The 25,007-nt window shown below is 42.1% G+C and overlaps 1 protein-coding gene and 1 long non-coding RNA gene across 3 annotated transcripts in view; both read right to left on the reverse strand.

Moving 5' to 3' along the window:
• The window catches only part of CNTNAP5 (contactin associated protein family member 5), a 313,291-nt gene extending 295,787 nt beyond the window's left edge, over nt 1–17,504 (reverse strand). Inside the window, exon 1 of one of the 2 annotated variants that reach the window (XM_083734111.1) lies at nt 17,101–17,504. In XM_083734111.1, the coding sequence (XP_083590237.1) occupies nt 17,101–17,182 (82 nt within the window). In that variant the 5' untranslated portion in view covers nt 17,183–17,504. The remainder of the gene's footprint in view (nt 1–17,100) is intronic. The other variant, XM_083734112.1, reaches the window with a different exon arrangement.
• Nucleotides 1–25,007, reverse strand: part of LOC310825486 — a 632,470-nt gene that overhangs the window by 295,787 nt on the left and 311,676 nt on the right. The window lies entirely within an intron of this gene.

A 25,007-nucleotide genomic window follows, 5' to 3' on the forward strand; every position in this document is an offset into this window, starting at 1 on the left:
AGGCAATGGAGCCTCTCCAGCCCCATTTAAATTAGGCAGCTTTAATGGGGGATTTGAAATATTCATGGAAGATAATCCTATCTATGACGATTAGCCACATGAAATATCCGTCTTTGGCATATCCTAGAGATTATCATTTGCTAGGAAGCAACAGCAGGAGAGAGAACTATAATAATAATAATAATAATAATAATAATAATAATAATAATAATAATGGGACACGGGTGGCGCTGTGGGTTAAACCAGATTAGAAGGTCGGCGGTTTGAATCCCCGCAACGGAGTGAGCTCCCGTTGCTCAGTCCCTGCTCCTGCCAACCTAACAATTCGAAAGCACGTCAAAGTGCAAGTAGATAAATAGGAACCGCTCCGGCAGGAAGGTAAACGGCATTTCCATGAGCTGCTCTGGTTTGCCAAAAGTGGCTTAGTCATGCTGGCCACATGACCTGGAAGCTGTACGCTGGTTCCCTCGGCCAATAAAGCAAGATGAGTGCAGCCACCCCAGAGTCGGTCACGACTGGACCTAATGGTCAGGGGTCCATTTAATAATAATAATAATAATAATAATAATAATAATTTTTATTTATACCCTGTCCTCTCCTGTCAAGACTGGGTGGGCTCAGGGCGGCTAACACCAAATATATAATATTAAAAACACAAAATCAAACGATTTGTTTAAAATACAATTCGAAATCACATTTAAAATCAAAATCAAATTAAATGGGAACCCACAAATCATAACTGTAGGGGTAAGGAATTAAATGTTCACCAGGCCCGGCCACCTGTGCTGGTCCCATATGGGCCCATAGAAAGAGCCAAGGAGACCACTTACATACATGGTCCCATAGAAAGAAGGGGGTCAGACTGGGTCCAGACCAAAGGACGGACTTCAAGTCCTAGATGTGGACTTTCTGAAGGCATCTGCTTGGCTGCTATTGGAAATAGGATGCTGGTCAAGTAGATGGCCTGATCTAGCAAGGCTCTCCTTAGGTTTCTATGCACAATTTGTGAAGGTGAGCTTCTGTCATGAATACAACAAAACAAAACATGACAATCTTTTAGACAGGAAGTTTGGAAATCTCATCTTGAAAACCATATGATCAGAAAAACCATGTTACTAGGGCTACATTTCTAGAGACCTCTAGAGTATTTCTCGCTTATAGAACAATACAGGAGCAGGGAGTGGGACTGTGGTGAGTATCCCTGCTCCTGGCATTGCACGAGCTGAGTAGCCCCTTACTCAGGTGCCCATGTATTTGGGATAAATATCTGCAGGGAGGAAGGCTTTGCGTGGACAGCTGTGTGCACAGAGGCCTCCATGTGGCATGGAACCCCATGCAATCGGTGTTCTAGGCTGCATGGGAGGCATCACAGTTACAGCTATACTCGTGAGGGCCATCTCCATACAGATGTTCATGCTGTATTCACAGACACTGGAGTGGGGGCGCCTATTGGTCAGTTGTGAGGCTATGTGACATATTCTCAAATTCCATTTGTTTTCAAAGCCCAGTCTCTTGGACTACACTCCTTGGTCAGATCAGTGAGGAGTCCAGCCACCCAACACTGTGCTGCTTTGAGGGGCGCACTCACAGCATCCTGGAAGATACTCACAAAAGCAGTGATGGGCTTGCAGGGTGCTATGAGCTGTGGTCTAAACCATCGAGCCTCTTGGGCTTGCCGATCAGAAGGTTGGCCGTTCGAATCCGCACAACGGGGTGAGCTCCTGTTGCTCTGTCCCAGCTTCTGCCTACCTAGCAGTTTTAAAGCATGCCAGTGCAAGTAAATAAATAGGTACCGCTGTGGTTTCCATCACGGTGTTCTGTTGCGCCAGAAGCTGTTTATGTTAGGATTGTCCTACTCTCATGTAGGCCCCTGGCAGAGACACATGCGCAACTGGCATGTTCTCTCCCTCCTGGTCAATCGTTCGGGAGCTTCAAAAGCTTTCTTCTGCCCAAACATCACAGCGACTGATGCCAACAGACATCAGCACACGCAGGGATCCGCAGAGTATTTTGCAGTTCGCGTAACAGAACTCAGTAGCTCAGTATTTGGCCAATCTACTTTTATTTACATATAATACACTCTGAGCATTCTGACTTAGCTCCTTCTTCTTTCTCATCAGACAGCAAAGAGAGAGAACAAAGGACAATAATCCCACTTCACGGAACACAGTAACACTTAAACATCCTGGGGTCCTTTACCTTTTACCTTTCTCATGGCACACACCAGCGGGAGTGAAGCATATTTTTATAACTTTAATGCACCCTTTGCATGTTTGTGTTGCAGCTTAACATATAGCCAGCACAGACTGGCCAACTGCAGCTTGTGCTAACCATTTTCACAACCTCTGAAATGTCAACTGTTGGAGAAGAGCCATATTTTTTATTAGCAAGACTTCATTTTAGACCAACTTCACAGTGTTTAGGCTTGGACTGATAACTATGAGGATTTACAGTTGAAACCAGTGAGCACTACACCTTGTTGGAGATCTTAATTTAAGCAAACATGTATTTCTATATTCTATATATTCCAAAAGAATAAGCAAAGACGGTTCACATTTTTTAAAAAAAAAATCACCTAGCTACAGCAAAACCAGAAAAAACTATGATGAAATAAAAATAACCATAAAAATAGTCACATCAGTGGCTTTTCAGTGAATCAAAAACAGGGCAATAGAGCAACAGTGGCAACCGGAGAAAATGGCTGCAAGCGGGGGATGCTGTCTTGTCATAATTTCTGATTTGGTCTTCTGGGGTTATTTTCTTATTCTGGTGGCACTCCACAGGTGGCAAAGCGGTCATCTTCAGTTCAATCTTGGGCAGTGGCAGGGGGATTAATGGATGGGAAAAGGTTCTGTGGTGGTTGTATGAGTTGTCCCTAAACCATTCTGAAAAGTCTGAAAATATTCACAAACAGGATACAATATCTGGAACTGTGTATGAGGTGGAGTTATTTAATGAGCACTGCTTCTGTTAGAGAGTGACTTTGGATAAACATGTGAGTGCTCTGGGTCTCTGAGACCACTCAAAAGATCCACAGGGTGCAGAACCTAATTGAGTTAATTAGTGCACTCCTGTTGATAATGCAGGGATCTTTAAATAAATTAGAGATGGAGCTGGCTTTTCACCAACCATTGACCTTTGAGATGACCTTGTGCAAATTGTTAAAAGTTGTATTATCTCTTCCCCGAACTGCAGAATGCAGGTAAAAGGTACACAGGAAAGCTGAATAGGGCTTTTAAATAGTTAATTATATTGGCTCTTTATATGTCCTTAAATGGATCCTTGGGTTCACCTTCAACTTCCTTCAGAATTTATCTCTGCAAGTTTGTTTAAAAATTGGGATATGCTATAGCCACCTGTCTTCAATTGCCATTATAACTTCTTTCATGAAATAATTTGCTTTTAAGTTTGAACCAATCTGTATAGCAAAGTCTTTTTTCTTGAATAACCTGTATGTGTGTGCATGTGTGTGCATGTATATACACACACAATATTTAGGCAGAAGATTAAAAATGTATTTGATGTATTTTAGAGAATGGAACAGGAAAAGACCCTGACAATGACAATTTCTTCTAAGGTTACTCCCTACCTCCACTTTCTGCTGCAAACTATTTTCTCTCTGTTTGCAACATCTCTAGAACAGATACAATTCCTGGTGTTAGAAGCTGTGCTGTTTTTTATTCATAGTCTTCTATGTTTCATTCGCTGGCCAGGCAGCATTATGAGTTTATTCTAATTATTGTTAGTTATTAACAAAACAGGATATCAACACACAGTTTTACCCTGGTTTGTGTTAACAAACAATATTTAGAAGAAACCATAGTTCCCTGAGTTCTGATATCATGGGGCAACTGTGGTTTATTTTGAAGCACAACCAGAAAAATTTGCAAAGAAGAAGCAGGTGGGAAAGGTGTGCACAAGAATGTTCCTATCATGCTAGTATTATGTCTGAGGTGCCACAGGAATGGGTGTGTGTGTGTGGGATGGGCAGAAATCACATCTCTGAATAAATCACCAGTCTCATCACCTGTATGTGAGAATGAAAAGCAGTGCCATCCATTCTAAGAATATCAACATTCCAGCTCTATACTCCTTGAGAACATTGGCAGAAGAGAAGAGATTTGGAATGTGATGGTGGCACACCTCTAAACATCACAGTTGGGCAGATACCCCCAGCACATGTCTTTTGGGGCGGCAGGCCTACAGCAAACATAGTGTAAGTTCCATCCCTAAGATAATAAATGATCTAAAATTTGTAATGTGTTTCTTCTTTTTGAACCATGATTCTGAAGGGAAAAAAATAACTGGCCTAAGTCACTTGGTACTTTCTGTTCTGCTGTGCAATGTGACAATGATGGTGATAAATTGTTGGGAAAGGACATTGAAGGAAAAACCATAAATCAGTGACTCCTCTAAAAATCTATTCATGAGCCCCCGTTTTCTGCTGTTATAACTATATAAATCCCAAGCTTTGGAACCTCTATGGGCAGAGCTCATAGGCCAATGGAGGATTTCCTGGTGTGGGTCACTCAGTGTGGGGCTAATTAGAGCTGCTTAGCTTGCCTAAAAAGACTGAGAATGCAAGGCTGAGTGAAAGAGTACTTTGTGTTTCATAGGTGTTTCTTTGTCCCTCTTTTACTCATCACTAATCCCCACTGGGAGGGGACGCGGGTGGCGCTGTGGGTTAAAGCCTCAGTGCCTAGGGCTTGCCGATCGAAAGGTCGGTGGTTCGAATCCCCGCTGCGGGGTGCGCTCCCGTTGCTCGGTCCCAGCGCCTGCCAACCTAGCAGTTCGAAAGCACCCCCGGGTGCAAGTAGATAAATAGGGACCGCTTACTGGCGGGAAGGTAAACGGCGTTTCCGTGTGCAGCTCTGGCTCGCCAGAGCAGCGATGTCACGCTGGCCACGTGACCCGGAAGTGTCTTCGGACAGCGCTGGCCCCTGGCTTCTTGAGTGAGATGGGCGCACAACCCCAGAGTCTGTCAAGACTGGCCCGTACGGGCAGGGGTACCTTTACCTTTACCTTTAATCCCCACTGGGATCCCTTTCAAGGATCACTGTGGCAGAGTATTCCCAAGGCCACACTGTCGGTGGGATCATTCAACTAAAGGCTGGAACTAGAGATTACATGGTAAAATGGTATTCCTAGCCTTGATTTGCCATTTAATGTGTATATAGGATCAAGGGACATTTGTAGAAGTGAAATGGTTGGGCCAGAAGGCTACTTAACTCATTTCCTACCCACTGATTTCTAATTTCAACTCCTTCTCCCCAGAACATCTTCCCCCATCAGGCTCTGAGATGGAAAAACTCTCAGTCATGAGAACATGGACATGAGGAGAGTTTGTTGGAGGTAAAGGGGTGAAGGTTCCACCTTCTTGCCTGCCCTGTTTCCCCTGAAAATCCAACGGATACAACTCTATTTACATCAAGTGGTTGGAAAGCCACTGACCTTCAAATCAGGAAGTCCTCAATGCAAATCTTGCTTCTTTGTTGAACTCTAAGCAAACCAACTTCTTTCACCTGCAGCATGGGGAATTATAATTCTAACAATTTACAGAATTCTTATAACAGTAATTTCTAGATAAGGCATGTGAATTATAATACAGTGGTACCTCGGGTTACAGATGCTTCAGGTTACAGATGCCGCCAACCCAGAAATAGTACCTCAGGTTAAGAACTTTAGGATGAGAACAGAAATCGTGCGGCAGCAGTGCGGTGGCAGCAGGAGGCCCCATTAGCTAAAGTGGTACCTCAGGTTAAGAACAGTTTCAGGTTAAGAACGGACCTCCGGAACGAATTAAGTTCTTAACCCGAGGTACCACTGTAATCTTATTTAGATAATGCACTTGCATGAAAGAGAACATTGCCACCTTCCTGGTGAAAATAAAAAGAAATAAAAGGCAGAAGCAGTTCCTGATGGAAAAATAAGAAACAGCTCCTAAATGATTTCAGGCATTCCACTCATTTGTAATAAATTGCCTTTGTTTTAAAGAGTAAATATTGAAACACCTACTGAACATCTGTCTGTCATGGCAATTTTGTTATCAGGCTCCTCAGATCCTGGTGCTTATTCTTTTTAAACTGCATAACAGCTAGGATTATTAAAAATAAAATACAGCAGTATTTTGGCACCCACTTCTTTCTCTGGGTTCTATATTGCACTGTTGTCATCATTTAAAACTCAATCAATTCTACTGAACTGCTGAGCAGATGGCAAGACCGGCCCATAATAATCTGCACAGGGCAATTAGAAAATGCAAATATAAAATTAATACAAGGGAATTAATTATCAGTGACATCTCCCAAGCACTGTATATACAGAAATCTGCCTGTTTCTCAGATACTAGCTAGATATGTTGATCACTGCAATGATGCTCTCTTCTTTAACTGCCAGGGCCTCTGAGATTTAACTGGGAAAGCAGAGTTTAATTATATGGGGATAAACCCCACTGGGGCTTCTTATTTATGTTGTGAAAAGGCCAGATGAAGAGTTCAGAAAATGTTTGTTTGCTCAGAAGGTAACAAGACGCATCTTTAAAAGAGTACATTACAAAATTGGTCCAGAATCAAAATTGCCCCCAAATTAACCCTAGAAGTAGCTGCTGATGCACATTCAGATGTGCTTACTCATTGTCCCACAAGTGGAGCAAAGGCTTGACAAGCGAGGAATTGGTAAATGGTTGTGTGTGTGTGTGTGTGTGTGTGTGTGTGTGTGTGTATTTGAAGAATTGGGAAGAAATTGTACCAATCTCACACAAGTGGTACAGGTAAAAAAATCTACAGCCTTCTGCAAATGAAGATCAATTCCAGCCCCCAAGCTGACTTGTTTGGATACCACCTTTCCATAAAAGGAAGCCATGAGGGTATGACCCGACAGATGTTCAACTTTCAGGAGGTGGCACATTATAAGTCCTGAGAGAATGTAACCAAGCAGCCCCCCCAAGCTGATCAGCAATAGGAGGTGATTGGTGAAGTGTCCCCCTGTCCTGAGAGCCGTCTATGCTCCAAACCACTTAACTGCCTGCACTAAATGAACCAAAACAGCCAAATAAAAAGTAAACTACCACAGCCAATCAAATTAAGAGCAGTGAAATAAATGGGATAAAAGGTACAATCAGAAGTCATTCTGTGTGCACTGAAAAAAGTCTACTCCATGGGTAGGCAAACTAAGGCCCAGGGACCAGATCCGGCCCAACTGCCTTCTAAATCCGGTCCGCGGACGGTCCAGGAATCAGTAGAATGTGTACGTGAGTAGAATGCGTCCTTTTATTTAAAATGCATCTCTGGGTTATTTGTGGGGCATTGGAATTCGTTCATTCCCCCCCCCAAAAAAAAATATAGTCCGGCCCCCCACCAGATCTGAGGGATAGTGGACTGGTCCCCTGCTGAAAAAGTTTGCCGACCCCTGCTCTACTCATTCACAAGTGGTAACTGGCAAAGCCCATACTGCTCATGGGGTGGGGCTGGGTGCAGATTGCTGGAAAGAGATAGAAGGAAGAATTCATGGCAGGGCCACCTTTTATTGGGAACTGGCTCCCTTAAGCCTATTGGCCAAAATAGGGCATGTTGTAGAACAACCAGCCTCATATAACCAAGGTGCTTAAGTCCAACTAACACATGAATGAGTTAATGCCATATAGAGTAAACTGTCCTGCCAAGCTTAGATAGGTCACTTCCCCTCGAATTGGGAGGAAGGAAGTGAAGTCTATTGTTTCTCTCAGTCTACCAAACTCAGACTGCATGGCCTTTTTACAAAGCCATCATTGTTTTCCTAGATAAATAATTTAGGAACTTTCACATACTACTAGAGCTACATCAAGGAAAAAAAACCTATTATGTGTTACTTTCAAAAATTATGCTTATTGTTTTCCGACATTACACAGTTACACTAAGGAGATCTCACCAGGCTATTCATGGGATAATAAAACAAGCTTATACAGTGGTACCTCGAGTTAAGTACTTAATTCATTCCGGAGATCCGTACTTAACCTGAAACTGTTCTTAACCTGAAGCACCACTTTAGCTAATGGGGCCTCCTGCTGCTGCTGCGCCGCCGGAGTCCGATTTCTGTTCTCATCCTGAAGCAAAGTTCTTAACCTGAAGCACTATTTCTGGGTTAGCGAAGTCTGTAACCTGAAGCGTATGTAACCCGTGGTACCACTGTATACACTGATTCATCATGGATGTGTGTGGAATCATATTTGCTCTCCCATGAACCAAAATGTGGAAACAGATTGGTCACATTCTAGGGCAATGGTATGCATGCTTAAACCCCGCACTCATTTCAGTGAGATTGTAGTGTGTTTGACAGTACACTGGACTATGGCCAGATAAAATTTACCATATGAAGAGAATAGTATGAATTATAACAATGCTTCCTAGGATTATGCTTTCTAAGATTCCCCAGAGGTTCTGTTCTTTGCTCAGCTCTTTTAAAAAAAATCAGATCTAAACTAGGGGTAGTCAACATATTGCTCCCCAGATGTTGCTGGACTCCCATCATCCCTGCCCATTGACCAATTTTTTTCTGAGACTAATGGGAGTTGGAGAGCACCACACTAGGTACCTCTTCTGTAAAACAGCCAGTGTGGTGAAGTGGTTAAGAGCGGTAGTCTCATAATCTGGGGAACCGGGTTCGCGTCTCCTCTCCTCCACATGCAGCTGCTGGGTGATCTTGGGCCAGTCACACTTCTTTGAAGTCTCTCAGCCCCACTCACCACACAGAGTGTTTGTTGTGGGGGAGGAAGGGAAAGGAGAATGTTAGCCGCTTTGAGACTCCTTAAAGGGAGTGAAAGGCGGGATATCAAATCCAAACTACTACTACTACTACTACTACTACTATTCTTCTTCTTCTTCTTCTTCTTCTTCTTCTTCTTCTTCTTCTTCTTCTTCTTCTTCTTCCCACAGCATCAATGTTTAAGTAAATGGGCATCACATGTGTGCACAGATCTATTCTATTTTTATGACAACAATCATAACAAATCACAAACTACTGCTCCTTAGTGAACTGAGATATGTGTGGGTGGATTGCTCTCGTTAGAAAGAAAGAAAAAGCTTTGCATACATCAGTGCTTACTTGTAAACAGAAGTTTCCATTCTGGATTCCTTGTTTATGAAGAAGGATGGCTGAACTTTTCTCAGATTACAACCAAGTGTCAAAAGTGTCAAAAATAAAAACAATCTATAGAAGGGAAAACACAATGGATAATTTTGTCTTCCTCTGAGGGGCGTTATGCTATGAACAGATAACACACTTCCATAACACCATATGTACATCCATACCCACTAAAGGGGGTGTTGAGTTTGCCTAAAATAACATTTCAAAATAAGTTCCAGTTTGAGAGAAGTATCAGAGAAACAAAAACTATTTATATTAAATGAGTAAAAAATGTATTATGAGGAGGACCACCAATGCCAACATGATAGATGCATTGTTTTCTCCCTGCTGTTGTCCATGGATGTAAACCCACAAGCTAGAGTTGCATTTTTAGGCACATTTACAGTAATTAGTAAGGTAAAGGTAAAGGTACCCCTGCCCGTACGGGCCAGTCGTGTCCGACTCTAGGGTTGCATGCTCTTCTCACTTAAGAGGCCGGGGGCCAGCACTGTCCGGAGACACTTCTGGGTCACGTGGCCAGAATGACGAAGCTGCTCTGGTGAGCCGGCACCAGTACAGCACACGGAAATGCCGTTTACCTTCCTGCTATAAAGCAGTACCTATTTATCTACTTGCACTTAAGGGTGCTTTCGAACTGCTAGGTGGGCAGGAGCTGGGACCGAAAGATGGGAGCTCACCCCGCCGCGGGGATTCGAACCGCCGACCATGCGATCAGCAAGCCCTAGGCACTGAGGTTTTACCCACAGTGCCACCCGCATCCCTGCAGTAATTAGTAGCATGGCCAAATAACAGATGAGGGGATCAATAACTCTTGGGGTAACAGGATCCTTGATGCAGGTGAGATTTTCCACACCCCATTCTTTCCTGAGGATCTATGCTCCATCCCAGTGATTCCTACTGTCTGTACCCAAACATGTTAAATGCCTGCCCTTGTAGAAGAACTAATACAGCTCTCATTCTGAAACTTGGTGGGCTTTGTTCTCTCAGAAAGGGGCACCATGCTTGCAAATTGTTTTCGCTTACGGCAGAAAATTCCTTCGCTTAAAAACAAATGAAGGTGCCTTGCACAAAAACCTTTGGGTGTATTTCCCTACAATTTGGCATTCTTAATCCACCCTGTAGGAGCTGCTATGGCTACAAATGCCATGCCTGAGAAAAGGGGAAGACATTATAGCTATCTTTAGATTAGTAAATATAATAATAATAATTTATTATTTGTACCCCACCCATCTGGCTGGGTTTCCCCAGCCACTCTGGGTGGCTTCCAACTAAGATTAAAAATACATTAAAACATCAGTCATTAAAACTATCCCTAAACAGGGCTGCCTTCAGATGTCTTCTAAACGTCAGATAGTTGTTTATATCTTTGACATCTGGTGGGAGGGCATCCCACAGGGTGAGTGCCACTACCACTAAATGGGAATCAGTAGATCTTGGAAGCTTTGTCTTTAACAGATCTCATTTCGTCCCAAGTAACAAATCAAACTGGAAAGATCCACAGAAGCACTACTTCTCAATGCATTGATGACATATTGTAGACTTAATTCTCCTTTGGAGTCTTAGGGGGAATTGAATGTAAAAGATGTAAAATGTATCTAAAAAATCACTTGAGAGCAACAGCATGTCATCAAGTCTCAATATTCCCAGTGGGAATTGCAATATCCATTTCAACCCATGTGGTGACAGAAACATCCTAGACAGGCAGTCTTAGCTCAAATCACTTGTTGAAGAGCACAGACAGGCATCCCACAGACCAGCTTGTGCAAATCCTTAAGAGAGTAGGATGCATGGATTCCAGAGTAAATCCCTGCCCAGATCCCCACATTGGTCTCTAGATCAGATCCAGTGTGCACACGTTTGAATCACAACTGGTCAGTGGTTAGGAAGGAAATACATTTTGAATTGGGATTTGTGAAGTCTGGTGTTGGTGTGTGTGTGTGTGTGTGTGTGTGTGTGTGTGTGTGTGTGTAGGCAGATTTAACGTGATGCGACCACAACTGAGGACAATTGGTGCAGGGCCAGCCCTACCATTAGGCAATTTCATTGCTAGTATTAAAGTAAGATGCAAGGGAAGCTATCTCATTCTTTATCAGAAAGAAAAATGTCTTGTTGAAGTACTAAACTGGTGTCCATTGGACATCCAGGTATCATGAAAGCTTATGTACACTGCTAATTAGAACAATAAGGCATGAACAAAAGGCTGTTAAGGTCTGACAGTACTGGCTTCTCCTGTACCCAATTCAAAATGCTGGTTTTAACCTTTCAAGCCTTATGCAGCTCAGAACCCCTATAGCCAAAGGACAAACTTTCCCCTTTCAGACCTTCCTGGACCCTGATTTCATCATCTAAGGCCCTTCTCTGCATGCCAGCTTTGTGAGAGGTCCAAAAGGGGGCAAGAAGAAAATGGGCCTTTTCAGTACTAGCCCCCCCCCCCAACAATTTATGGAATGCTCTCCCCAGGGAGGCCTGCCTGTCACCAACCTTGTCATCATGTTGGCACCAGGCGAAGACATTTCTGTTTTCCAAGACATTTTGGCAGCACCAGTGATACAACTGCATTGTGAAATCTGCTTTTAATCATGTCTAATGATTCTATTATTATTGTATTTTATTTTTATTGTAAATCACTTCAGGACTTCGTTAGTTGGAGACAATGTACAAATGAAATAAACCTAAACCAAAACTAAAAAAACTATTTTGTTCAAAAAGAGAACTCCTAAGCACACAGATGGTTGTAAAAGACTTTCTCCATGGAGAAGTTACTGCTGCCATCACTTTAATGGCAGAGAGAATGCTGGATTGTTTTTAATACAATAAACCTATTTGCCTCCTACTTGGATATCTCCTTAATTTATTGCAGAAACTGTGAGATCAATACATAATAACTGTGCAATTTAGGAAACATGTTACAAGGTGTCACAAGATTATCATTCCAGTTAAAATGGAATATCAGTGTTGAGATCTTTTGAAGAAAATGAGGACAAATTTTCATAAACAGAAATATGCCAACTGAACTGGTCCTGGGTCTGTCTCTTATCACTTCAGCAGTATTCTTCACTGTCAGATATATTGTAGTATCAGATATGACCCTTTGATCCAATAAAAGTTAATAGTTTGAAATCTTCCTCCGTCTACCGTTTCCAGGGAACAACAGAGCCACAGTAAGGGGGAGAGAATCTATAGTTCTATATGGACCAATTGTTTCATCCTCCTACATCATGTGCTCTGATATACAATCCTAGTAGTTTCTGCAATACACAACCCCTCCCAACTTCTCCTCCATTTGACAGTATCACTCCCTCTCTTGCTCCCATATGCCAGCTAAACCTGTTCTGGGAGTTCTGCTGACTCTCCAGAGCAGATTTAGGGGGCATAGCAGAAGAAGATTCAACTCAGTTGAATCCTGCCCCCTGGTTTCTGCTCACTTTTTGTTGTTCAGTCATTTAGTTGTGTCCTACTTTTCTTGATCCCATGGACCAGAGCACGCCAGGCACTCCTGTCTTCCACTGTCTCCCACAGTTTGGTCACTCACTGTTATTTTACTATCCTATGGAGCCTGAGATTTCTTCCTCTCATTTGTTATTATAATTTGTTCAGAATAAGCAGATACCTAAGAGTGTACAAAATAAACTATGGAATATATCCAGGTAAGTCATACCTTGAGTAAACCCACTGAATTCAATGGAGATGACTAAAGTAAGTCCATTGATTTAGTTGGATACAACCCATTGTGTTCATTCATGTGTGTATTTTTAAATAAACACACACAAGCATCGTTGTTCATTTAAAAAACAACCATAATCCCCTCCCCCCAAATAATCACAGGATAGTCTACTAAATACTAAAAGAGGAGCATGTGTGTATTACGGCAACTGTGAAAAGCACTGAATGAGGACAAAAACTCAGATAACTTTCCCAGGGCTTCTTCTTGCAAGCTTACCTTTATATTCACTTGGATTAAAATGCTGTTCATTGCATATATGATATTGCAATTACGTGTGTGTCTATGTTTGTGTGTGTTGTATCTATTTCCCAGTAATTAGTATCCTGGGGAGGAATTTCATTGCTACTGTAGTTATTTAATCTAATAAAGTGTTGTTATGAAACCAGCCTTGAGGTATTTCTGGAACTATATTAGAATGAAGTAACTTTAATGTCTGTAAGAATATCCATTGACCCTGACCTCAGATCCTGTAGCTGGAATTACAATATTTCTTGAGATGTTTTCTTAGCAATCTTGTATATCCTCATCAAGAAAATAACCGCAGGCACACTTTCATGATTCAATTATGAAAATACAAAGAGTGTGGGAATACTGCCATGTGCTAACAAGAAATAAGAAAACAGTAATCTTACGCTGAATGTCAGCCATGCAGAAATACATAAGAGAAAAGGAAGGAATCCCCAGAGATTTTGTTAAAGCTATTCCTTATTCTGCAAGAACCTCTGTTTTCAAACACCTTACCTAGGGTACATTATGATCTGGATTGACATGGGGCTAATCTAGTAGGAGTCTGGTAAATCCTGCCTTAGTGCAAAGGCTGGATCTGAGTGACCTCCTTCTGATCCTTTCAATCCTGCGATTCTCTGTTTCTACACTGACTAGAGTTCAGTTTCTCCAGCAAGAGAACTTGACTTCCAGTTCCAATTTGTGCTTTGGGAAACGGAACTGTTCTAATTGATTGCTACTATAAGCTAGTATGATTGACAGAGAATAGATAAATTGATGGCAGTTTTGATATGGATGTTATCATTTATTATAGTATTGGGATGTATACTGCATTCATGGAAGGGGAGGTTTTTTTTGTTCCATGGAAATCGCTGCCATCCATTTGGAGCTGACTAGTGTTTCAACCAATTACTGAAGTGAAGCTTAAAGCATCTCAGATTTGCAGGGAGACAAATTCACACTCTTACCACAACTGGTAATTTGTGCATTAAAAGTTCAGCTCTGGGTCATCAAATTTGGCATCTTTCTTTGTGGGCTGTGTCCTCTTCCTGTGGCGCTGCTGAAACTAGACTTACAGCCACATCATTTGTGGCTGCACTCATGGGCAAGCTCCAGAGAACACAATGAAACTTACCGCCAAGCAGACATGCATAGCATTTGTCGTAAAGCCACCAAGCCAGTGTCACCCACTCCTAACTTAATTTTGTGCATGACCGTTAAGCTAAACCCCAAGAAAAATTAGCAGTACTGTAATTACTGGGTTGAATCCAAGTTTCCTCTGAGCAGAGTTCCTCTGAAGTAATTACCCTGTTGGTGGATAGAAAGGCAATTTTCACAAACCCTTCATTGCCCTTTCAGCCTCCAGTGCCATCCAAAATCTGCTCCAGAAGGTTGGGAACTTTTAAGAACAGTGAGACAGTGCTCCCACCTCCATTTACTGGGAACCTCCTCCATTGGAACAGAGTCTATTTGGTAAAAATAAAGAGTCTTTCCATTTGCAGAATGGCAGTTCTGGATCTAATCCAGTACATATTCCTAAATACTGGGGGCAGGGAAGTATCACCAATTATGTTAATGTCTGAAGAAAACTTACAAAGGGTGATTCCGATATTTTAAAGGAAATAATTTTAAAAAGTGATTTAAATTGGTTATAGCTGTCTGATTTCAGTTCTGGGTTTTGACCAACATGCCAAGGCCTGTCTTACTGAACAGTGAAAACTTTTCCTAAGGGCTGAAGTGAATTTCACTGCAGCATTTGTTCATGCTCTCAAACCATTAGGAAACAGAAGAAACATGCAACTCTTGGTGCTTCGTGGAAGAATCTTTAACTGAGCTCCTGGGAAAGAACATCCAGTCTAATTCATTGCTCAGTGAGTAAGTAAAAACTGTACAGTGCAGTAAAATGGTCAATTATTGTGCTTTATAAAGATTGACTCCCAAATATATAGGGAGAAGTTTGTGTGTTCAATGTGAATGTTCACTGGCACTGGGAAATTAAAAGTGTCACCCATGAAATAGTAAAACTCATTAAAGCAGAGTATCCTTTTAAAAGTTACAGATTAACTTTATTACCAGCTTGGTGATAGCAAGTCTGCTTGCTTAAATCCACTTTCTTTTGGCATTCCTGAACATTATCAAACCATATTAACCAAAGTGTGATTAGAACAAGGAAAAACTTTACTTTATTAAAATCAAACCTGAAGGCACATCCACTGGGAAGGCTGATACCAATTCACAATACTTACTGCATTTGCCTTTTCCTCTTTATTTAAAGCCTTCTATTACTTGTGTAGATGTGTGAAATATCCTTCTTTTCATGCCCCCGCCCTCCACCAGCTTTTAAGGTATGGAATCAAAAAGGCAAGAGTGACCTCTAGTGTTCACAAGCCCATTAGAACTTGAGAAACAGCTAGTTCTCTCCCATCACTGCATGAGGAATGTCATTTGTTTTAAATATATCCCCACCATTTTAAACTCCTATAAATTGCATCCAGGGAACAACACACAGCCAAGCAACATTTTTTTTTTTAAAAAAAAAAGTCTAGCAAAATGCATCTCTTTAAAAAGAGGTTTCATATTCTAGAGTAATTCCTGGAGTACAATTTGGATCCTCAGCTACTTCAATGGACAGATATGACCTCTGCCACTTGCCCTGGCATAGAAGCACTTGCACAAACTAACTCATATCTAGCAATGTTTTCTGAACAATTCCATTTAAACCCTGAATTTTAAACACTGCCACTGTATCCTCCTGTTCCCATCATCTTCTAAAGCAAAACATTGGTATATATGACACTCTTGGGCTACAATTCTCAGCGGACTTCCAGGGGATTGATGCCCATTTAGCTCAATGGGACTCAGCATGCTAATTGCAAGGTTAGCTATCCACAGTCATGCTAAACGATCATCATGGCAAAATCCAAAGAAATGTATATATCCATGCTGGCCTCCCTATTTCTCCCTTTTGCAGTGACACTGCACTTCACAGAACATCTTATCACAATAATTGTCTCCTAATGCCCTGTACAACAGCAAAAGGGGGTCAATACCCCCACAACTTAAGCTGAGGGGGGTGCATGGGGAGGACAGATGTTATGGGGATTTCTTGTCAAATGGAGGACACAAGGAGCCAAACTGTATGCACAACAGCTTTTAAAAGCGAAAAGGTATAAAAAGTACCAGTGTCTTAGTCCTATCATCAGATTTGCACCACTGTTGTTTTTCTTTATTTCTTTTAAAATCCACAACAATCCCTTCATGTTATGGACTCGTTCAGTCACATGGGCTCCCTAAGTCTAAATGCCACACACTGTGTCAAGATCTGGCTTTCTACATTCCAAAATATAGTTAATCTGCCCTGGCGTGGGAAAAATAGACACCAGGACTGATAGGTGAAGCAGCAAGATGCAGTTAGGATGGTTCAGATATTTTCCCATGCCCTGACTAAAAACCCCCAAACCAAACCCAAAAGGATTCCAGTAAGGGATGGAGAGGTCGTTTCATGGAGGTAGGATTACACAGAATTAAGAGGGGCACAATCTAGTTTGGCAAGCAGGGGCGTGTAGTTATGAATCGTTAAACACTCAGCAGGAGAAGGCAACCGAGGTGACTAAAGGCATTTCCTTGATATCATCAGCCGCATGAAAAATGAAATCTTAACGCAGGAGTATAAATAAACAGCAGTTCAAATACAAGTAGTAGGGGGAGGTAGGGGAGGCACTTTTTAAAAAAGAAGCCCGAGGCACATATATCTATTGCAGAGGGGAAAGGATGTGCAGATTTCCTGCCATTTCAGGATGGAAGGCCCCCATCACCTTAGTTCCTCAGTGATACAGAGAGGCCGATTTGCAGGGAATGCACTTAAGCGAACTTTAGACGCGGGAGCCACGCACCTTGCGCTCTCGCTCTCTCTCTCTTTCCCTCCCCTCCCACTACTACTCCAAAGATCATCCCCCCGCTCCAGACCTCCCCGTCAAATGTTGTGTAAGCACCGGGTGGCTGTGAGATACAGGGCTTCCTTTGAAACTTACAGTTGGTAGCCGCTAATCCAAGATGCCAGAAGCTGAACAGCAGCAAAGTCAAAACGCTGAAGAGTTGGGGGATAGGATCCATTTTCTCGTGCCGTTTCTGCCTGCGTAATCTCCAATTTCAGAGCGTGGCTGCTGTGCCTTGGCTCCCTTACTCCATCCGGCATCCAGGCACCCTTTTGGAAGACGCCGGAGAGGGAGAATGCGAAAGACACCTCTGCCCCTCCTTACCCAGATCTTCTTGAAAGCAGCAGCAGGTCCAAAGAGACACACAGAGAGAAAGCAACTGCGCCTCAACGCCAAAAGGCACTCATAAGGCAGGTCCTGAAATCCACCTCCAGGAGCTGCGATAGGGATTCAGCCAGCCTGGAGCTGAACAGCTCCTTATAGGCGCGAGGAGCCGTGCGCGCTCACTCCACCTCCTGCTCAGCCTCCTCCTCCCCGTCACACCTCCCGCCTGCTAGGGAGGATCCTTTCTCATTACTATTATCAAGCCCTGATGATAAGCGTCGGAGTTACAGGGGAACTTGGCTGCCCAGAGCATCTTTCTCACTCACTCTTAGTTAGGGGGGCTAGCTAGTGTATCAGCCGCGACGGCGCGGGGTGGGGGAGAAGGAAAGCACCCAAATGAAGGTGGGGATGGAACGGAGGAAAGGCGGCGGGGGGGGGGGGCGATTTGCAAATCTCTGTGTGGCCCTGTCTGCAAAGGAAGGAGAAGGGAGATCTTAGAAGATGAAAGGTGCAGGAAAGAAAAACCTTCCCCCCTCTCTATTTATCTATTTTAATATTTCTTCCTTTTTCCACACCGCACTGCATTCTGTTTCTTTATTTATTGCAAGTTGAAAACTAGGAAATTTATTGTGGCAGGAGTTTCTGTAGCTCATTTCATAGGCTGCGTGAAATGGGCAGCGGTGATCATTCTGCTTTCTCTCTCTTTCTCACACACAGAGGGAAGCGGGGTCGGGGGAGGAAGGATACCGCTGATGAGGCTCTTTCTACACAGAGAGGGAGGGAGGGGGTGTCTTTAGCACAAGATGAGATTTGAAAATGAATGAGGGGAACGAATGAATGCCGATCTACTGGCTGGAAGCAGGGTTACCATATATTTTCATGTGTTGGTAATCTACCCCTGCAAATACAGAAAAGCACATCAAGCCATTCATTGCAACCAAACCACAGCACCTGTGAAAGTCAGTTCCTGAGCTGGAAACCCAGGCAGTTATTGGAGCCAAGTTTCTGTTTGACTGCTTGATTCATTTCTGACAACTGTCAGAACCGTTTTGCTATTATGTAGGAAAGGAGGAAGTGTCAGACTGGGTTTCCCCCTCCTTTTCTTTTTTTCTTTTGGATCAGTGATTCCAGGTGGGGGAAAATGTTGTCTCTCATTGCTCCCACTGCACTTCTGCTGTCCTTTCCAGAACCTTAGCTTAATAATCCCCAAGGCTTAACCTTGTTGCTTTACTGCTGCTTTGGATCACGTCAATTGCAGGCTGTATCAAAGATGGATAAAAATTACATTAGTGATCCCAACTTTAATCCTTGAGGAGAGAATTTATTTGGAGCATTAAGGTCTTTGTTGGAAGTAATTTGCTGGTCTACAGCCATAATAAACAAACCAGAGAAGGGTCAGAAATAATTAGCGGTTTTTTAGATCACTTGCCCATATTCTTATGATGGGCCCATGGAGAATGGAGCTCTAAATTGCTGGCATGCTGAAAGAAAGAAGGTGGTGAGAGAAAATACACACTTGGGCTGTTTTGTGGGAAACTGCTTGCTTAGTGATTAGATAGCCTGGAGAATTAAAAAGCAACAGCAAATGGGATTTTGAGCTTTAAATGGACAATCAAACAAAAGCTAAATCGCACTTCTCCATGGGATTTTTTTGAAAGAAAGGACAAAATGCTGCTACAAGGATTCCTTATGAGAACTTTATATGAAAGAGAGGAGAGAGGCAATAGAAATCAAAGTCCTGTGATGAGGTAGGGAAAATTGGTTAAGTTTCTAATGTTTTCAGTTGCAGAGGAAAGATAAGCACATGGCTAAGTGCTAACACCCCCAAAGTGATGAAAACAACCAACAACAAAGCATGAATCTCATTGGATTCCTTGAAATCTCATGATTTATAAAATAAATACCATTTATTATTAATAATTATGCCCATATAGTATCACCAATGTACAGTCATGGCACTTTGCAGAGTGACAGAGAAGGACAGTGGGGGGAACAACAACTGCCAACCTCACAAGCAAAAGTTTGACAGAAAGGAACGCAAGAGAGGGAAGAACACTGGCAAAAGGAACAGAGGAAGAATAAATCCAGAAGCTCGTGGCATCCATTTCCTTGAATGGATGAGTGGAGGGGGCAGAATTGGGGCTATTCCCATTTACTATACCCTCAAACCATGCATATTCAGATGAACATGTGGAAAGGACCTCTATGGAGGTTCAGCTATGCACGTGAAAGAATCTCTTTACGCACCTTAAGTTGAATGTGCATATTTGGTGTTGAATGTTCTGCAGTGTTCTGCAGGCATCTCATCATGGTGCTGGGATTACGAGATCATAATGCTGCTTCCCCCTCTTTATGTTCACTGAGCAGAGATGACTGTACTTAGTGCTGGCAGGAGTTAAGCTCTAAGAGGTTGGGCCAAATGAGTTATCAAAGAGGTGAGCTTTGGAGGAATAGCTTGGAGGCAGAAAGAAGAAGCCACCATTACCCACTTCCAAGCCATTGTAGCTGGGGTGGTGGTGCCACAGATGACTATTGCTTACTGAAGGAGGCAGTGGAAGACAGGAGTGCCTGGCATGCTCTGGTCCATGCTCTCTGAGGATTGAATGTGGGCCTCATGTGCTCTGCAGCTGAGCTTGGGCCCTTCCCTTAAGGAAAGTGCCACATGGTGAGTGGGGTATTTAGAGAAGACTCCTGGGTTTTGCAAAGTATAGTTTCCAACTTTGTTGTTCTTGTTTATTCATTTAGTCGTGTCCGACTCTTTGTGACCCCATGGACCAGAGCATGCCAGGCACTCCTGTCTTCCACTGCCTCCTTCAGTTTGGTTTCCAACTTACCTAAAAGTATAGTGTCTTTTTACATGCTAATGGATAAATCCTGCTTTCCCACCCTATTTTGGAAGCCTGGTGATTTTCATTCTATGGTCAGGCTGATGATACATATTAAGGCTTGAACCAAATCTACTCAGTTTGCCTCTATTCTTTGATAAGAACTAACTTGAAAGGTGGACAAGGTAGACAGTGTTTGGTCTCCAAATTATGCTAAGGTTAATGAATCCCTTGTATCAGCTAAAAAACTATAACTGAAAAATCCTAGCTGGGAATAGAAAGTGCCGTAAAATTATGGTGATTTTGATCTGCTTTTCTCAGTCAGTTCATGCTATACTTTACTCTTCAAATAACCTATATTTCAACCAGACATTATAACAACAGCAACAAATGCCTTGCAAAACCATGAAGGATTGGATTCAAAATGTCTCTTCCATGTATAGGAGAGCTTCTCCTGTGTGGTGTGCCAGATTTAGCTCAAGATCCTTGTGAGAGAAAAGTGAATTAAAATTCAGATCCATGCCTCTGCTTGCACATTGAAGTTGCATAATCTCTTGCACCAAACTCTCAGTGTGCTGTTATATAATATGTCACATATAATATGTCACATATATAATATGTCAGTGTCACACAATGGGTACTTCCACTCCTATTTTATGAACAGGAATAGTTCAAGAACATGCTGGCAAATTCAGATTACACAATTACAGCTGATTTGCTTGTGCAACAAACTTGCTTCCTTCTGAAACTTGATGTTGTTCCATAAAGAGAGTATAGAGAAATGTACTGGAAAGCAACGCAGAAGGAATGCTCAATAAAAAGTCAGCATTGTCTAACCTCCCTGCAAACTTTGTGCTAATAAATCAGGATGAATGTTCAATAATCAGCTTGGCTGAAAGTGACTAAAGTCTGATGCTACCTCTTGCAAAACTGCTCACAGAACAGTATGGCTGCCAGAGTTTCTTCCACCAGCATAGGAGTAGGGAACCTGTGGCCCTCCAGATGTTGTTGGCAGGCTCAGCCAGCATGGCCAGTGGTCAGGATGGTAGGAACTATAGCCCAACATTTGGAGAGCCACGGGGCCCTCCCCTCAGTCTTATCTGGATTGAACCTCATTTTATTGGCACTCATCCAGTCCATTACCAAAGCAAGACAACAGTCCAGCACATTCACTGCCACACCTGCAGATGTAAAGGATCAGTAGAGTATTGTGTCATCAGTATATTGCTGACCTGTTTTCAGGATATTTCTTATATATGGGTTTGAATACCCTTATTTCTTCCTGATAGTAACTGAAGTGGAGTGATTCATTGCTGAGGTTTACCATGTAGTCTTGTACATGCTTACTACAAAGTAGGTCCTACTGAATTCTATAGGAATTCAGGTATGAAATTTGAGGTATGAAATTTCATAATGCGTCCCCCACCCCCGATTTGTTCAGACGGCACATATGAATATTAGCTCTCTATTTTATTCATATCTCGGGATGTCTATCCTTTCCACCAAAGCATTTGATAATGCATTCTTATGGGTTTGTAGGTTAATCCATCAAGCTCATTCAAATCAGCATTAGACCACTTAATTATATTCATGGCATAAGTCAGTTTCCAGACTGCCCAAGTGCTAATTGCTTTTAGCTGTAAGATCAGTTTCCAGCCTTTTGAGGAGTCTCTGTCTATAGAGTTGCTGTTAAGAGGATTCTAAAGTGGAGAAGGCTACATGGTTGATCCCAAGGGGCAGCTGGGTATATATCAAGCATAGGTAACATATGGGTGTTTACAACATGTTCCCGTCACTCCACATCTTTGCTTTTATCTTTCTAGGCTCAACAACATCCCCCCCCCATCCTCATTGGAAAATTTGTCAGTTTGTTTATTAGAGTTCTGCTATTTTGGTTTCTAAGCACCACCATCCACTGCACAATCCTATCTGTATAATGCAGCTTTTGACAAACTGGTGCCATACTGGCTGGGGCTGATGGGAGTTATAGTGCAAAACATCTGGAGGGTGCCAAGTTGGTGTGGAGTAGTTCTTTTTAAATTTTTTATTAACAATTTCAACGTAACAAATTATCAAAGCAAATCATCTTCATTATTTCCCCCCTTTTTTCCCCTCCCATTTCCCCAGCAAACCCTCTCCCCCAAGACTTCCCTCAGCTCCTCTCTCTGATTTCTCAACTCAACTTATTTTCTGCATATTGTAAAAATGTATACATCCATGTATTATCTATCCACTATATTAACCCTCAATAAATTTGTGTATGTTTATCCAAAACCTGCCAAGGAGTCCAGTTCATTCTGTTGTCTTTTTAAATAATTTGTAAAAAGCTCCCATTCTTCTTTAAAGTCACAGTTGTCCTTATCTTGCAATTTGCATGTCAATTTCACCAGTTCTGCATAGTTCTTTTGCCACTTTTCTTTTGTCGGGGTTTCCTCATTCTTCCATCCTTGTGCTATCAAGACTCTTGCCGCAGTGTGGAGTAGTTCAAACACCCAGAGGAGGAGTAGTAGGAGGAGGGGAGGACAGGGTGAAGCCATGAGTGGAGGGGCCCTTTTCTTATCCCTGGGACCCCCAGGAAACTCAGCAAACCTGCTGCACCTGGAACTGCATGTGGAGAGTGCAGCTCAATGGGACACAATTGTGGGCAGCCTGAGGAAGTACCATCTACATGAGGCTTGCCCATGAAAAGCAAGCAAGACTAGGGTGATGTCTGCTGCTTTTTTTTGTTGTGATATTTTTGTGGGTGAGAACCTGAAGCCTGAGAGGGAGGGTCTGTCAGAAGCAGTGCTATTTTTCTAGAAAAAGAGGGGCTAGAATTCGCCATGAACACAATGGCACCCACCTGAGAGGCGCCAAAAAGTTCTAGCAGAAAAGCCCAGGTCAGAAGGAAAATGAATTATAGTGATTATGTGTGTGTGTGTAATTTTGATATAATTTTTATATGCAACTGTGTATTTTTTAAAATATTTTGTTTATGTTGTTTGTTGTTGCTTCATTTTTGTACACTCCTTATAAATATTTTAAATATATTGGTATATAAATGAAATGGTCAGAAACAAACAAGAAAAGAATGTAACTGATTTCCTTTGTACTCCTGAATTCCATGAAATAGCCATCAGTATAATGGCATGCATAGATGTTCCTCTTTTTACATCTCTTCTGTTTCTTTGTACTTGTGTTGCCAGTACTCAAGGGATAGTGAATTAAATGGGCATGGAATAGTTATTTGCATTAGGAATCACCATACTGATGGAGTAGGACATGGAGAATTAACTTCAAGAGATCTAATCTAGAGCATGACTAACTGATATCAATAATTGTTATATGTCTATACATACTTTAAAAATATTTATGCCAAAAATTCTGCATTATCCCATAATAATTATTTTGTATTATTCTGTATTTTTGCATCCCTCCCCCCTAACTTGGCCTTTTCCATTTTGTACTTTTTAAACTTCATCTTCAATTACTTCTTCCATTAATGTATCATTGGTATTTATTCTAGCAGACATTATATGTCTCCATGTAGCTCATTCTATATCTCCCTCCTGAAGTTGCTATTGTATTTCTAGCCTCCTTCGGGGTGAGTCATGTGAAGAACATATTACATGATTACTGGGAGCGGAACAACACAAATGCATTGATAAAGACTCTTTGCAGTGAAGAAGCCTATGAATGAGCAACTGCCAACAAAATCTGAAAGTCTGATAAATAATGTGACCAGGACTCCTAAACAGAGCACAGGCACCCCAATTGCATGGAAACCTATGAGCAGACAGGTCACATCAATTCATGGATGCCTGGGGACAGATCCAGCAGTGTAGTCCCATTCCTGGTTAAGCATGCAGTGTTGACTTTATTAGATTCATGTATGAAGAGGGCTTGCCATGGTTCTGTTTTTGTCCCTTGTTTTCCATTTTCTGTGGAATTGTTTTTGACAGGCACTATATAGGTTGTTCCTGTTTGCATTTCCAACTCTTACAGCCCCATGAGCTGTGCTCTATTTCAATTCCTGCTTCTGTGTATTAAGGTGATCCATAAGTGATGCCATAAAATTACTTGTACCAGACTTGATATTAAGCTTTTCCCATTCTAGAGTTAATGAAAAATGCTTTTCTGTGGAAATTCATGTATACTCTGATTTTACCAATTCCTGTTTTGAAGACTATTAACATTGCCTCCTATTTCATTCTTTCCCAACTTCAAACCTACAGCTTCATTAACTGTGGCAGCCTTGCAATATACTGCGAGATGAATGATTTCAATTTTGGAAGTATCCATGGTTGAGATTTTCGATATCATTTTCATGTCTTGTTATTTCTAACACTCAGTGACTCTCACACATTAAAGGATTATTATTGTTATTACTGTTAATATTACTACTAATACAATTATTATTGGGAGCAGCAGTAGCAGCAGCTTTAATAGCTGGAGGAGAGGTCCGAATAGACTAATCCATGTCTCAAAAGACTGTTCACAAGGTCCTTAAAGATAAAGGGACCCCTGACCATTAGGTCCAGTCGTGGACAACTCTGGGGTTGTGGCGCTCATCTAGCTTTACTGGTCAAGGGAGTGGGCGTACAGCTTCCGGGTCATGTGACCAGCATCACTAAGCAACTTCTGGCGAACCAGAGCAGCACATGGAAACACCGTTTACCTTCCCGCCAGAGTGGTCCCTATTTATCTACTTGCACTTTGATGTGCTTTCAAACTGCTAGTTGGCAGGAGCTGGGACCTTATGATGAGCCAGATTGCCATCTTCATAGAATCATTGAATCATAGAACTGTTGAATTTGAAAGGACCACAAGAGTCATCTAGACCAATCCCCTCCAATGCAGGAATCTTCTGCCCAG

The sequence above is a fragment of the Podarcis gaigeae genome (genome assembly GCF_964106915.1).
Source record: "Podarcis gaigeae genome assembly, chromosome: 1".
Taxonomy (NCBI): Eukaryota; Metazoa; Chordata; class Lepidosauria; order Squamata; family Lacertidae; genus Podarcis; species Podarcis gaigeae.